Genomic DNA, 15,789 nt, shown 5'->3' with positions numbered 1-15,789 from the left:
TGAAGTCCACGCCCTCGGTCCCGTGAGCGCCCTCCCTGGGCCAGGAGCATGGGCACCGCCGGGCACAGGCTGTGATGGCCCAAGTCCTCCTGGTCACTCAGAGGCGAGCTCAGATCTGGGATGTGCTGCACTAGGCTGAGCTGCCTTCGCCCCTCGTCCCCTCCTGCCACCTCTTTAGGAGGCCCTGGTATCGTGATCAAAGATGGAGAGCCCTCCCTCCGTCCGTCCGTCCTCCCTCCCTCCCTTCCTTCCATCAGAGCCACCGCTCATTAGAGCTTTTCCAGTCCCTGATGATCAGCCCACGCAGCCGCCAGCTCCTAGAGGGCAGGACCTCACAGCATCATGTTAGCCACGTGGCTGGAGGGATTCTAACACGCGTTACATGAATGTATAAACACGCAGGTCACCGCACGCGCTACGTGGCAGAGTTCTTTTCCCCGGCACTGACATGACAACACAATGCCGTGGGTGGTGACATCACGCTTGATAAAACAGGATACGAGTCCAGTCTTTCCTGCCTTTATACACGAGAATGAAGATAAAAATTCCCACATGACCCAAGTAGCTCAAACAGATACAAGACATCAAAGCAGCACTTTAAACAAATGCCAGAGCCGAGTGGCAGCATTCACACGGGATGAAAGCATCGGGGTTCCTCCCCAGGAGGCTGGGCACCCCTTATCTGTGCCAGAGCAAAGGCAAGTGCACACGTGTCTCAGGCCCCGCTGCTCCCCGGGTGCATTAGCAGAAAAGACTGCCTAGAAATATCACACCATGAACGCAGGCGGAACTGGGGCAGACTCAAGTGACTTGGCTTTTTTTCTATTAACTTTTTTTGGTGGGGGCATAACTATCTCACACAGTACTACCAGCACTAAAAAGGCTTGGTCCAAACCACCCCTAGTCACAGTCCGTATTCCCAGCAGCTCAACACACAGTTTAGTTCAACTCGATGTTTTCAGACTGACACCAACGCAACTTCCTGGCTACATTTCAACAGAATGGATTTTTGGGCCAAGACACTTAACTGTGCAAGCATTAATATAACTAAGAGTCAGGAGGCCTAAAGATTAGCCTCAGAGCTGGGGAGTCTTATACATAAGAGTTTAGAAACAGGAATTCCTGTCGTGGCATAGGGGAAACGAATCCAACTAGGAACCATGTGGTTTCGGGTTCAATCCCTGGCCTTGCTCTGTGGGTTAAGGATCCGGCATTGCCATGAGCTGTGGTGCAGGTCACAGATCTGGCATTGCTGTGGCTGTCGTGTGGGCTGGCAACTGGAGCTCTATTTTGACCCCAAGCCTGGGAACCTCCATATGCCGTGGGTGTGGCCCTGGAAAAGACAAAAAATAAATAAAAGAGAATAGAAACAAAAATAGGGGAAGCATTCTCTGCCAGTCTTAACATATTTTATAAACATCACTCACACACCCTGCAGTGCAAACAAAATTTTTACTTTTCACCACTCTCTTCTTGGCCTAGACTAGGAACCGTCTCACGTAATTAGAGATTCATCGGATTAAACAGTTTACGCCGCACAGTAAATCTAAATCTGAAAAGAAGCAACCTTTCACCCAAAAACCCCATTCCGATCTAGGTGGGTGTTTTCCCTCCGGATTTTATTTAATAAAACCAGGAATGGACAACAGCCCCAACGAGTCCGTGTCTGACCAGCACAAACCTCCGAGTCGACTGTTTGAACAAATAGGCTCAGCAGCAAACAGCCATCATCGCCCACGCGTGCAACCTAGAAACCCTCTCCGAAACTGGAGCAAAGAACCTCAGATCACCCTCCACAAGCACGCGTGTTCACCAACACTCATCCACATCCCCACCAACACACACACCCTCCAGCTGGAACTCCTGGTTTCTGCCCTCCCCAGGGGGGCGGGGGCAGGAGAGGGGGAGGGGGAGGGGAGGGGGAGGGGAGGGGAAGAGGAGGGGAGGGAGAAGGGAGGGAGGAACCTGTGGACGTCCTAGCTGCCCCCTCTCCTCTTGCCGCTTCAAGAACATCCGCGCTCATGGATGCTGGGGCCACGCACGGAGCCCCCCTGTTCCAGGGCAGCTCCAAGGAGCCGGCAGCAGAGGGGAACGCAGCAGGGTGTCGGCTTGGTGCAGAACTCACAGCACCCTCCGTGACATCCAGAAACCCACGCCAACTGCAAGACACATGCTCAGAGCAGGCACGGACCCCGTCACTAGACCGGACCCCTCTGTTCCTCCACGCCACCATGCCCGGCTAACCCTTGCAGCCCCCTTGCAGGCGCCCGCAGGGAACTTCCATCCTTGGGTGTTAATCTGCCTCTGAATGCGAGCTTAGCACACGTAATTAGAGTCAGGCAAGGTTTAAGGCCCTCAGCAACGAGGCAGGGAATAATGAGCGTGAAGCACACGTATGGATAACTTGGGAAGGATGGGCTGGCAGGCACCCTCTGCAATAAACAGGACTCAGAGTACCATCGGAATTTGGAAGAAAGACCACAAGAGTAATATTTAAAAGAGATTTTCCCTACAGTATTTGAAGCTGCATGTACTTTCTAGGAGCTGAACATACGGTCATCTGCCTCTGACCTGGCAACAAGCCCACCGCTGTCCCGAGGGCTTTCAGCCCTGAGCCACTCCTCATCCATCAGGGCAATGCTGCAAGTGACCCAGTTCTGGGTCTTAACGTTTTGCACACACACGCACTTAAGCCGGTGGCAAGACCACTGTGGCCCTCGGGGAAATACCAGCCCTGACCTGCCCGGCAGGATCTCTGGGGCGGGACAGGACACCAAGGAAGAAAGCAGAGGGGACACCTGTACAGAGACAGACGCGAGCAACGATGACCACATCTGCCTGAACTTTCCTGCGAGCCGCACTGTCTTGGCCAAGCAAAGACGGAGCAACCACGTGGCCGGGAGGCACGGCCGCCCCTCAGCCTCTCCGCCAACTCCCATCGCTCCTCGGAGGCTGTGGGTACCACCTGGGCATCTCGAAGGAGGACATGTGGGCACCTGGCGGGGGCTCCTGTTCCCCTCCCTTGTTTCCAGCTGACTCCACTCTGGGAGGAAGGAGCTGCTGGCTCTCGTCTGTCTGGGGAGAGACGGTGATCTGGGTTGGTCTCTCCTAACACGTCAATCCCCCGGCTGCCATTCCTTGACAAGATACCGGTGAAACCACACACCACCGCTTGGTGCCACTGGCCGCCCGGCATCCTAGGCTGGCTGCCAGGTGCCCTGCTCCCGCCACATGCTGAAATACAGCAGGTACACCCAGCGGCTGTTACGGCCGGAGGGAGTCGGCCTGAGAACCACAGTTGCACACTGTCCACAAGACCCCAGGTCCGGGTTCTACGCTGAGGTGCGCGCTTGCCCTTCCCCAGAACCTCCCGGCACCACCCAACCTGCGCCAGACGTCAGATTAGGGGTTGCCTCAGAATGAAGAAAGAAGGGAACGCGGAGATGAGGCGGAGATTCGAAGGTGTTCAGACAGGGAAGAACACAAGTGATCCCGGAAGTGAAATCGCTGAAACACTCACCGCAGCCTTCGAAAGGAGGCCGACGGGCAGCTGGCCTGGAGGTTTACAGGTCCTCTCACCACAGGCGTCTTCAGGACTTAGCAAAGTAACCCACCATGTGCCAGGTGGCAGCAACAATCCTACTATTAACTAATTAGCCCTTCTGCAAAATTTTATTCACATTTCTACATAAAGCACCCTTTCAGGCTTTTCTAATGGGCAAAAATAATACCTCCTGTATTATATGTAAATATACGGGGGCTTCTACAGTGTTGGTGGGAAAGTACCTTGGTACAGCTACTCTGGAGAACAGTATGGAGGGGCCCTAAAAATCTCAAAATTGAGTTACTCTATGATGCAGCAATCCCAGTTCTGGGCATATATGCCGAGAAACCTCGGGAGTTCCCGCTGTGGCTCAGCAGTAACGAATGGGACTAGTATCCACGAGGATGTGACTTCAATCCCTGGCCCCTGCTCAACGGGTTAAGGACCCGGCATTGCTGTGAGCTGTGGTGTAGGTCACAGATGCGGCTCGGATCCTGAGCTGCTGTGTCTATGGCGCAGGTCAGCACCTGCAGTTTCAATTCGAGCCCTAGCCTGGGAACCTCCACATGCCAAGGTAGAGCCCTACAAAGACTAGAAAAAGAAAAAAAAAGAAGGAAGGAAGGAGGGGAGGGAGGGAGGGCGGAGAAAGAAGGAAAGCTGTAATTAGAAGAGACCCACGCACCCCGGGGTTCATAGCAGCACTATTTGCAGGAGCCAAGACAGGGAAGCCACCGAAATGTCCATGAAACAAGGCCACGTGCAGCACCACGGACGGACCTAGGGTTTATCAAACTAAATGAAGTCAAAGATAAATACACTTGTAGATGACATAACTTATGTGTAGAATCTTTTTTAAAAAATGATAGACGTGAACTGATTCACAAAACAGAAAGAGACTCACACAGAGAAAACAAATTTAGGGATGCCAGACGAGCAAGGCGGAGAGGGATAAATCAGGAGTTTGCGGGTACCAGATACACAGCGTTATCTATAAAGCAGATCAACAAGGATCTACTGCAGAGCCCAGGGAACTATATTCGGTACCTTGTAATCATGGCGCAGAGAAAAAGAATAAATATAGAGGTATCAGGATCCCGTTGCTGTACACACGGGAAATCAACGATACATCAACCAAATAAAAACCTGTAATTGTTAATATACATTGTTAAAAAATGTAAAACACCTGTTACTAAAAGCATGTTGAAAAAAAAAAAGCATTTGAACGATCTGCTTGGGGTGCTGTTATGTCCTGTTACATGGGTTCCTTAAAATACTAAACTCTGTCTAAAGCAGATAATCCTGCTGTGCAGCCCTCCCTTAAAAGGAAACCAAGAATTTGGAAGGCAGACCTGGGGTTTTCCACAGGGCTCCCGCCACCCCCTCAGAGCACAGGTCGGGTCCCCCTGCCCAAGACACGCCGGCAGCGCAACCAGCCGGCAGACCGCCGCCCCCTTCCCCCTTCCGTGCATGCAGGCTGTGCTCTGAACATAGTTCCGGTGGTCTATTTTTTTTTTTCCCCCATGATACTGGACTTCAGAGTATTTCTTTTTTTTCTTCTAATTTTAATTTTCAATTTTTTAAACTATTTTATAGTTTTTAAACTCTTTTATAGTTTCTAGAGTAAATTATTTTACTATATTTACAGTTGTACAACAATCATCACAACCCAAGTTTACAGCATTCCCATCTCAAACCTCCAGCCCATCCCTCCACACCGCCCCAACCTCTCTCCTTTGGTAACCTTAAGTTTTTCAAAGTCTGTGAGTCAGTATCTGTGCTGCAAAGAAGTCCACTGGATACATTTTTTAAGATTCCACATGTAAGTGATAGCATATGACGTCTATGTCCCACTGTCTAACGTCACTTAGCATGATAATTTCGAGGTCCATCCATGTTGCTGCAGGTGCCATTATTTCATTCCTTTTTATGGCTGAGTAATATTCTTTTGTGTAGGTCGTCTATTTTTATATCCTCATTTTTGTTCATTTTTGGGTCACACCTTTGGCATGCCAAACTTCCAGGGATCAAACCTGTGACACAGCAGTGACAATGCCAGGTTCTTCACCCACCACACCACCAGGGAACTCCATTTTTATATCCTTAAGTATATTCCTCCAGTTCAAAAGGAGCTTCTAAACCTATGGAATGATGCCCAATAACACTCGCTCAATGACAGAAATGCCCATTTAAACAGTAACATCGGAGTTCCCATCGTGGCGCAGTGGTTAACGAATCTGACTAGGAACCATGAGGTTGCAGGTTCGGTCCCTGCCCTTGCTCAGTGGGTTAACGATCTGGTGTTGCTGAGAGCTGTGGTGTAGGTTGCAGACGTGGTTTGGATCCTGTGTTGTTGTGGCTCTGGCGCAGGCCGGTGGCTACAGCTCTGATTTGACCCCTAGCCTGGGAACCTCCATATGCCGCGGGAGCGGCCCAAGAAATAGCAAAAAGACAAAAAAAAATAAAAAAATAAAAAAATAAACAATAACATCATCTGTCACCTATCACGTGCACAAAGCCCACAAAAATGAACAAACTGGCGTTCCCATCGTGGCTCCGTGGAATCCAATCTGTCCTGCATCCACGAGAAAGCAGGTTTGATCCCTGGCCTCCGTCAGTGGGTGAAGGATCCGGCGCTGCCACGAGCTGCGGTGTAGGTCGCAGACTTGGCTTGGATCCTTCTTTGCTGTGGCTGGGGTGTAGGCCAGCAGCTACAGCTCCCCTTGGACCCCTCGCCTAGGAACCTCCATATGCCGCAGGTACAGCCTTAAAAAAAAAAAAAAAGATGTGCATGCGCACACACAAGAACAAGCTCCGCAATGCACAGACCTTCTGCCTCAAAACCCCCACGGTAAGAATGTATCGTGAGGGTCTGCGCGCGCACACACACACGCGGACCCGGGTATAAAGGCACCAGCCTGCGGCGCTGTCTGATGTAGGAACACACCAGAAGCACCGCAAGGACGCGTGCCAGAGGATCAGTTAGACACACAGCCTGGAGTCTAGACTGTGGAGCACCACGAGCTCATGAAGAGAGGTCGTGGGTCAGACTCCAGTGCACGCAGGAGATCAGGACACCGCCACCTCCGTCTCTGCAGGTACACACACGAGCACGGGCCCGTCTCTACAAGGAAAGTCAAGAGGCGCTGGTCACACTGCGGCTCTCTGGAAAAGCAAAAGGGGGGGCTGGGAGGAAGGTTTATGGATTGCACCCCCTTCTCTTTTCAAAGGGGGGCTTTACCATGTTCGTGTGGTACTCAGAGCGCTAATAAATACCGAATGAAGTCTTTCTCTTAGAGTAAACCGTAGCAGGCATGCCAACAGCCACCCTCAGGGCAATTTTCTGTTTGGATCACCGGGCAATAAATAAACCTTTTGGGGCACCGCCCAGAACAGAACGGAGCTGAGCCCTACCTGGGGACCCAGCCTCCAGCCGCCTCCCATGAACACAGGCACAGCGGACCCCAAAGACTCCTCTTTAAAAACGCAATGAACTTGGGATTTTTTTATCATGAAAATAATACACAACTGGACTGTAAACTGAAACATGGTTAAGATGGTAAGTTTTCTGCTGTGTGTTTTTTTTTTACCACAGTTAAAAACTAATCCTTTTGGGCGTTCCTGCCGTGGCTAAGCGGGTTAAAAACCCAACATAGTGTCTGTGAGGATACAGGTTCAATCCCGTGCCCTGCTCAGTGGGTTAAGGATCTGGCGTTGCCATAAGCCATGGTGCAGGTGGCAGAGATGGCTCAGGTCCAGGGTTGCCATGAGCTGTGGTGTAGGTGGCAGACGCAGCTTGGATCTGGCGTGGCGGTGGCGGTGGCTGTGGCCGGCACCTGCAGCTCCAATTCGACCCCTAGCCCGGGAACTTCCACACGCTGCGTGTGTGGCCATAAAATACAAAATAAACGTAATTAAAACATTGAAAAAGGGGGTTCTGTAGTCCTGCACCTGCTCTTACATGTCCTACTCAAGTGGACTTGGTGGGGCACCTTTCGTTGGTGACAAACACTGACACATTTGTCACAGCAGCACACTACAGCATGCATGATCCCTAATTCACTTGAGTCGCGCCCTTCTGCGAAACACCTAGGATTCCAGAAATCACATTCTCGGCCCAAGGCAGACCTTTTTGAAACACGTGGCCAAACCCATTCTCTCAGATCAGCACTTGTTTCTCCCACATCTCACCACCAGCAGGCACCGCTCTGCCAGCCCGATGGTCAAAATCTAGTGTCTCATTCTCAAGTAAACATGCAGACTTCTAGTTAAAACATCTTTTTTTGGAGGGGTGGGGGGGCTGTGCTCACAGCAAGGAAAAGTTCCTGGGCCAGAGATGGAGCCCACATCACAGCAGGTCCTTAACCCGCTCAGCCCCAAGGGAACTCCTTAAACATTTTTTTATACCCTCATTCCCTATGTGCGCTTCTCACTTTAGAAACTATTGCTGTCTTTCATCCAACTCTCTACTGGGATGCAAATTCCCCCCTTTCTCGCTGTTATGACTAAACCAACTTTCCTGCACACACCTGCTTTTTCTGGACCCTAGGAAAAGACCCAACATTGATCAACACTTCATTTACCTTGTTAGGTGCAACTGGCGAAACTATTCCTGTGTCCTGATTCTGCACCCCCCCCCAGTACGTGTCCATGGCTTGTTGATTGGCTGCTGCCTCCCCAGGCTGGCCAGGGTCATACCGACAGGTTTTACGGAAGCAGCACCTCAGGGTCAGCCTCATATACCCTCCCATGATGCCATCAGGGCAGCTCAGTCAATCTGATTCCCTAAACCCCAGTCCTTCGTGTGCCCTGGGGCACCGGGCACTGCAGCAAGCAGCTCTCTGGAGAGAGCCTGCTTTCAGCATCAGCTAAGCTCCTGATTTCCCCTCCAGGAGAGAAGGACGATGAGCCAGAGCTGACTGGGTGTTTCAGGGGGTCAGGCAGCCCCATCACGGAGATGGGACAGGAGACAGAAGGGGGGGGAACCGCATTTGCCTGGGGGCTGGCTGATCATCCCTGGGGGTGGTTTCTCACTCCCGTCCATCCTGCGGCTCAGGCTCCACTCACCAGCGCCCCGCTATGTCTACCGAATCCCTTGAGAATGTCACGCGTCCTGTCTTAGGAGGCTCAGCAAGGCAACCTCAAAGAAACTCGACAACAGGACGGCCCCACTCATGTTCCACTCTCCCCAGAGGGCTCCCAAACAGCCAGGCTGAGACTTCCTTTTTCTGATTGACAAGGAGGATACCCTATGCCCCTCAAAAAGGAGGCTGCTCCACGAATGTGGCAAAGAATGCAATTTTTAACTTCCTCCCTTCTGAACCTCCGCCTTGGATGCTGTATCGGTCCAAAGAAAAGAAAAGAGTCCTTGGGCAATATGTCTCCAAGGCTGCAGTAAAAATCAAAGTGCTGACGTCAATTCACTTTCTAAAATTTACCTCCAACCTTGGAAAGACAGCCCTAATCCTTCAAAAGAGGCCACATCAGTGCTTTACTATGCCTTGGTCAACTATAAAACACAAGGTGGAGAATTATTTCTATATGAAAACACATCACAAACACCTCTGCTATGCCTGAGAATACTGTGTTAGTTCCTGTATCTAAAAGCATCATGTACCTAATTTCGCTTTCTAACCCCTTCAAATCCTCCCAACCTCTCTCAGCAACTTAGTTTCTAGGAGCATGCCCCCCCCACCTCAGCACAGCAGCAGAAACACCTGCTAGCTCCCTTTTAAGTCAACCTGCCATCACACTATTTTAGCATAAAACCCCCAAGCCTGGTAGGCTGCCACCTTGTGGAAAAGACAGGCAATGACATGTCACTTCATTTGAAGCATAAATTTTCTGACTGCCAGAAAATTACCTACCTGTTGCCAGGGAAATGATATGAATATTCAAGTTCACTTGATAATCAAAAACAGTCAGGAGTAGTAAAGGAAGGAAAGTTTTAAATTTTTTTTTTTTTTTTTTTTTTTTTTTTTTGTCTTTTTAGGGCCGCACCTGCGGCATATGGAGGGTCCCAGGCTAGGAGTCTAATCGGAGGTGTTGTCATCAGCCTACGCCAGAGCCACAGCAATGCCAGACCCAAGCCACATCTGCGAGCTACTCCACAGCTCACAGCAATGCCGGATCCTTAACCTGCTGAGCGAGGCCAGGGATTGAACCTGCAACCTCGTGGATGTTAGTCGGGTTCGTTTCCACTGCACCACGACAGGAACTCCCAAAGTTTTAAATTTTTAATGCTGGATCCATACCAAGCCAAGCGATAGATTTCTAAGCGTGTAGATTTTTAAGTGTATATATACAGAGAGAGAAAGGAAGACAGACAGACAGACACGCGCAGAAGGATTCGGTCCAAGTAAGAGATGCCGCCGTGACTCAGAGCAGACCTCACACTGGGCTGTTCTGCTCACTTCCATTTGTAAACGAGGCATGAGGCCCACGTCTTACCTCTTTACCACGAGCTTCAGGGTCTTGTGCGACCCCTTCACCAGGCAAATCGCTTCCTGTCTAAACCCCGAGAGACCAACGTCATTGATGCCGACGATCTCGTCTCCAGCCAGTAACTTGCCCACCGCCGCGGCTTTGCTTCCCTCTTCAATCTGCAACAGAGAAGCGTGTCCTGTGAGCAGACTCGGGACCAGAACTCGGCCAGGAAAACACCACCGGCCACCGGGGGGGGGGGGGAGATTGGGGGGCGGCAGTTCATCCTTCACTTGCTCTGTCACGGCAAGGCTGGGGGCGGGAAAGCTGGACGGCTCAAAACAGCAAAAGCAGGAGTTCCCCTTGTGGCTCAGTAGTAACAAACCCGACTAACATCCATGAGAATGCAGGTTCAATCCCTGGCCTCGCTCAGCGGGTGAAGGATCCAGCCTTGCCGTGAGCTGTGGTGTCCGTTGAAGCTGTGGCTGTGGTGTAGGCTGGCAGCTGCAGCTCCGTTTCCACCCCTAGCCTGGGAACGTCCATGTGCTGTGGGTGCGGTCCTAAAAGAAAAACCAAACAGCAAAAGCAGTGGATCCAAGATACAGATCCATCTTCTGCATCTTCTTGATCCAAACAGTAACGATAGATTTTTATTGTTTCTTTTACTATTTACTAGTTAGTTCTCACCCATGAAGCCCATACCTAGGTATTTTTTAACAGTTCACTTTTTTGTATTTTTATTAGAGTATAATTGATGTACAATGTTGCGCCAATTTCTGCTGTACAGCAAAAGTGAGCCAGTCATATACATATATATTTTCCCCCCCTTTCTTCTATTGTCTTCCATCACAGTCTGTCCCAGGAGACTGTATAGAGCTCCCTGTGCTGGACAGCAGGACCTCATTGCTTATCCACTGTCAATGTCATACTTTGCATCTACGAACCCCAAACCCCCCATCCATCCCACTCCCCCTTGGCAATGAGACGCATAATAGCTTTATTTACATGTAATTCAAATGCCACACAATTCAGCCATATCAATGTAAATGGTCGGCTTTTTAGGAGCGTCACAGTGCTGTCCAACCACCAGCACGTCCCATTTTGGAGCAGTTTCCCAAGCCCAGAAGAAACCTCATGCCTATCAGTGGTCACTTCCCAAACCTCCCAGCCCCCAGCAGCCACGCATCTACTCTGTGTCCAAGATCTGTCCATTCTGGACATTTCCTATACACAGAATCATACAATAAATAGGTGGCCTTTTGTGTCCGGCTTCTTTCACTCACAAGGTGCTCAAGGAGCAACCACATGGTAGCCTGTGTCAGGGCTTCATTCCCCTTTAGAGCTCAAGGCTATTCCTTTATACGGACCGATCACATTTTACTTATTTATGCATTGGTAACAGCAAAGTAAATTGTTTTTACTTTCCGGATATTTAGCTGCTATGAACACTGGCGTCCAAGTGCAGGTGTGAGGGTGGGTCTTCAAATCTCGTGGGTGTACACCCAGAAGCAGAACTGCTGGGCCATAGGGCAACTCGGGGAACATTTGAAGGACCTGCCCGACAGCCTCCTAAAGCAGCTGCACCACTTTCCATCTGCATGTGAAGACTCCAGTTTCCCCGTGTCCCTGCAAATATTACCCTAATTCATTCATGACAGTCCAAGGTTATTACACCCTGCTGTTCATGTTACAATATTCCCTACTGAATGCTTTTTTCTAATGTAAACTTTATTTTTATTAAAGTATAGTTGATTAACAATGTTCTGTAAATCTCTGTTCGACAGCAAATGGACCCAGTCATATATATATATATAATATAATATATATATTTTCTTTATCTCCTATTACCTTCCATCATATTCTACCACAAGTGATCGGATGGAGTTCCCTGTGCTGTACAGTAGGGCTTGATTGCTTACCTAGTCTCAATGTCATAGTTTGCATATACTGACCCCAAACTCCCTGTCCATCCCACACCCTCCCCTCTCGGCAATCACAGTCTGTCCTCTATGTCTGAGTCTGTTTCTGTTCTATACATACGTTCATTTGTGCCTTTTTTTTTTTTTTTTTAATTTTTTTGGTCTTTTTAGAGTGGCATCTGTGGCATATGCAAGTTCCTCAGCTGGGGCTGAATCAGAGCTGCAGCTGCCAGCCTACACCACAGTCACAGCAACACCAGATCCGAGCCGCATCTGCAACCTACACCATCGCTCATGGCCATGCCAGATCCTTAACCCACTGAGCCAGGCCAGGGATCGAACCTGCATCCTCATGGACAGGAGTCAGGATTGTTACCACTAAGCCACAATGGGAACTCCCATCTGTGCCGTATTTTACATTCCACAAATAAGTGATATCTGGTATTTGTTTTTCTCCCTCCTCCGTGTTAAACACATGTGTATCAGTGTGTACTGACTGACTCCCTAAAAGCTTGAATGTCAACTTTTTACGATTTTCATCCTGAGAAATCTTTATCTTTACATCCTTAACCGAGTTATCCCTATAGAGTAAAAATCCAATTCAGCCTCAAGTAACCCACCCATTCACCATCGTGTTTTGTACAGCACCACTTGGCAAAGCAGGGCCCATGAGCCATGTGTACAGCTGGTCGGTTGCCTTTTTTTTTAAGTAAAATTTTACTGGCATACAACCACACCCATTTGCTATTCGGCTACGAGCAACAACGGAACCATCTGGCCCACAAAGCCAAAAATATTTACTCCTTGGCTCGTTACCCCCGAAGAGTTGCCAACCCCTGGTTGACACCAAAAAGCCATTCTTTTTACAAACTGCAAGGAAAAACCAGTGACAAAGATGAACGCCCCTGGACGCAGCAGTGGCCCGTTGGAAAGGTCAGTGCCCCACCTGTGTGCCAGGGCTCACCTAAGACTCCGTTGCACACCTCACAAAGTGTGCAGGCTGCAAAGGGCCCTCCTCTGGTAATGAAAGAGCGGGAAACCGAGCAATTTACAGGCTCAGTTCTGAGACCTGGTGGTATTTTCCCTCAAGTCTCCGCCTGGGGCCAAGGCCGGCTGAGCGCTTCTCAGGGTAATAAATAGAGCAGTTACTCACTGCAACCCACACCATGAACCAAAAGACCACTCGCAGCAAAAATACGAAGCCACACATTAACAGCTCGTTTCAACGTCTAGACAACGGTATCCCAGCGTAATAACAGAGCATAAAGAAGTTCCCACCTGGCCAAGATTACAGACTCAGTCGCATGAGCCAAGGTGAAGGTTACCCCCACCCAGAGCAGAGGTGCGGACACGCCCTGGGGGAGGAGCCAGCAGTGGGGGAGGGGGCAGCTGGCGGTGGGAGGGGGGTTCCCAGCAGGTGGCCACCAGCAGAGTGCATCTGAGGAGGGAGTCCCTACTGGGGCTCGGCAGGTTACGAACCTGGCTAGTATCCATGAGGATGCAGGTTCGATCCCTGGTTGGCTCAGTGAATTAAGGATCCAGCATTGCGCTGGCTGTGGTGTAGGTTGCAGATGCAGCTCCAATTCGATCCCTAGCCTAGGAATTTCCATATGCCACAGGGGCAGCCCTAAAAATAAAAAAAAGAAAAGAAAAGAAAACGGCCATGAAGAGCTGAGGACAGGACGCTGGGGCCTCAACAGGGAGAGCTGGGCTGGAAAACGGGGCAGGTGGAGAGGCAGGAGGTAGAGAGAAAGAGGGCTGGGGGGGCACCAAAGAGCTAGGGAGCACGAGCCATGGGGGTCGGGGGTGGCAGACGGCCCCCGGGACCCTCGGCACCGCTCCAGCTGGGGTCCCTCGGGGGCACCCCCACCCAAGGCCAGCAGTCGAGACGTGGGTGGGCTGAAGGGCAGCACCCGTCCCCCAACAAGGGCCCACGGGCCACCAACTCCCGTGGCAGGTGACAGGCAGTGCGTGTCTGTCACCGCACCAAAGCGCTGGACCTGCCACTTCTGAAGGTAAAACCCGAGAGCACAGAAGTCTCCCTGCACAGCCAGCAGGCACCAGATCACCGCTAGGTCCAGTAACTACTGCCAAGACGTCTCGAGGGAAGGGCTTTGGGGGTGCGAGTGCATGAAAGCGGCTGGATGCCTGAGCGGGGGGTTGGATGTACTCCTTCAGTAAATACCCGTGGAGCAAGTACTACCCACAGAAACTCCGTTACCTGCTTCAAAGATGCAGCTTCCCACCCTGAAGACACCTACAGGCCTGTGGACCATGCAGACACACGGCCCATTTCGTTACAATGTGGCTCTGATTCAGCCGGTCCAGAGTGGGCCTGAGCATCTGCACACCGAACACATTTTTTGGCCACGCCCACAGCACATGGGAGCTCCTGGGCTGCAGACTGAACCTACACCACAGCAGGAACCCAAGTCACAGAGGTGACCATGCCAGATCCTTAACATGCTGAGCCACCAGGGAACTCCCCTAACACTTTTTTTGTTGTTGGCCACCCTGTGGCATGTGAAGTTCCGTGGCCAGGGATGGATCCAAGCCAAAGTCACCACCTAAACTGCAGCTACGGCAACACCGGATCCTTAACCCACTGTGCCGGCCTTGGAACCGAATCTGTGCCCCAGTGCCACTGTTCCCACTACACCACAGTGGGAACCCCTCCCCCTAACCTTTTTTTTTTTTTTTTTTTTTGCTTTTAGTGCTGCACCTGCGGCATATGGAGGTTCCCAGGCTAGGGGTCGAATCAGAGCTACAGCCGCCAGCATACACCACAGCCACAGCCACGCCAGAGCCGAGCCATGCCTGTGACCCACACCACAGCTCACGGCGATGCTGGAGCCTCAACCCACTGAGGGAGGCCAGGGATCGAACCCGCTGGACCTCATGGATAGTAATCAAATTTGTTCCCACTGCACCGCACAGGAACTGCCATGTTCCTAACAATTTTTAGCCAAAAGTGCCCACAGAGCACGACCGGGAACTCTGGCTTCAGCACGCAGGACAGGGAATGCGGTGTGGCCTCCCCACGTCCGTGAGGTTGTCCAACCCTCCTCCTCCTCCGAAGTCAGCGAAGACCGCCTGCCCAGGCACCCACCTGTGGCGCCCCAGCCACACCTCACCTGCATGCCCAGCACAAATAACTCTGGGGCTGGGAGGTAAAAGGAGCTGCTCCCCGCCCCAGCGTCCATGCCAAGAGAAAGTGTCCGCTTGACATTTATTGTGCTCCTGGCGAAAACAGTTGGAAAAGGAGCAGCAGCTTTGAGAATCTCCGCTCTGCAATCCCACCCCATCACCCGTCTCACCTCGGGAGGCATGAACTAGGTTTGACCGTGGTGCAGAGCAAATCTAAAGCGGGCACCACTCTCACAGAATAAAGGCTCAGCCTGCCAGCCCTTCTCAGGGCCTCGTGCACTTCAGGCATGGATGCGAGTTTGGTCACCGTGCCCTGCATGGCCCAGTCAGGACAGGGCTTGGCACTGCAACCAGCAGAGGCAACTGCCTAACGTCTGCACGGCTCAGGAGCCCCAAAGAGGGGGGTTCCGTCCCACAGGGACCAGGCAAAGTCCTCAGCACCGCTTGCTGCAGCTCCGAAAAAAGTCCTTTTACAAAAAGGCACGCAGGTGGGGCAAATGACCCCACAGCCACGAGGCCAGTGCGCGCACCACCTACAGAGAGAAAACCCTGTTTTATGTGGGTGGCCCCATTAAGACGTAAGCATCCCAAAATGTGCAGGCTGCCTTGCTGCTCTTATGGAAGTATCGCCTCTAGAAACAGCAGGGGCAGTGGGGAGTCAGTGAAAGTCGTTTGGGGACGAAATTCTCATGCTTCATTGAACGGATATCACAGATATCAAGGATGGGAGTCCCCGGTGGCTCCATGGGTTAAGGATCC

The 15,789-nt window shown here is 51.2% G+C and overlaps 1 protein-coding gene across 1 annotated transcript in view; it reads right to left on the bottom strand.

Moving 5' to 3' along the window:
* SHROOM2 (shroom family member 2) overlaps positions 1-15,086 on the bottom strand; it is a 32,034-nt gene extending 16,948 nt beyond the window's left edge. The window contains exons 1-2 of the mRNA XM_021080959.1: positions 15,018-15,086; positions 9,992-10,143 (exon numbers count right to left, since the gene is read on the bottom strand). Coding sequence (XP_020936618.1) covers positions 9,992-10,143; positions 15,018-15,086 — 221 coding nt within the window. The remainder of the gene's footprint in view (positions 1-9,991; positions 10,144-15,017) is intronic.

The sequence above is a fragment of the Sus scrofa genome, chromosome Y (assembly GCF_000003025.6).
Source record: "Sus scrofa isolate TJ Tabasco breed Duroc chromosome Y, Sscrofa11.1, whole genome shotgun sequence".
Lineage (NCBI taxonomy): Eukaryota > Metazoa > Chordata > Mammalia > Artiodactyla > Suidae > Sus > Sus scrofa.
The sequence above is the reverse complement of the archived record's forward strand: the minus strand, read 5'-3'. Positions and strand labels throughout refer to the sequence as shown.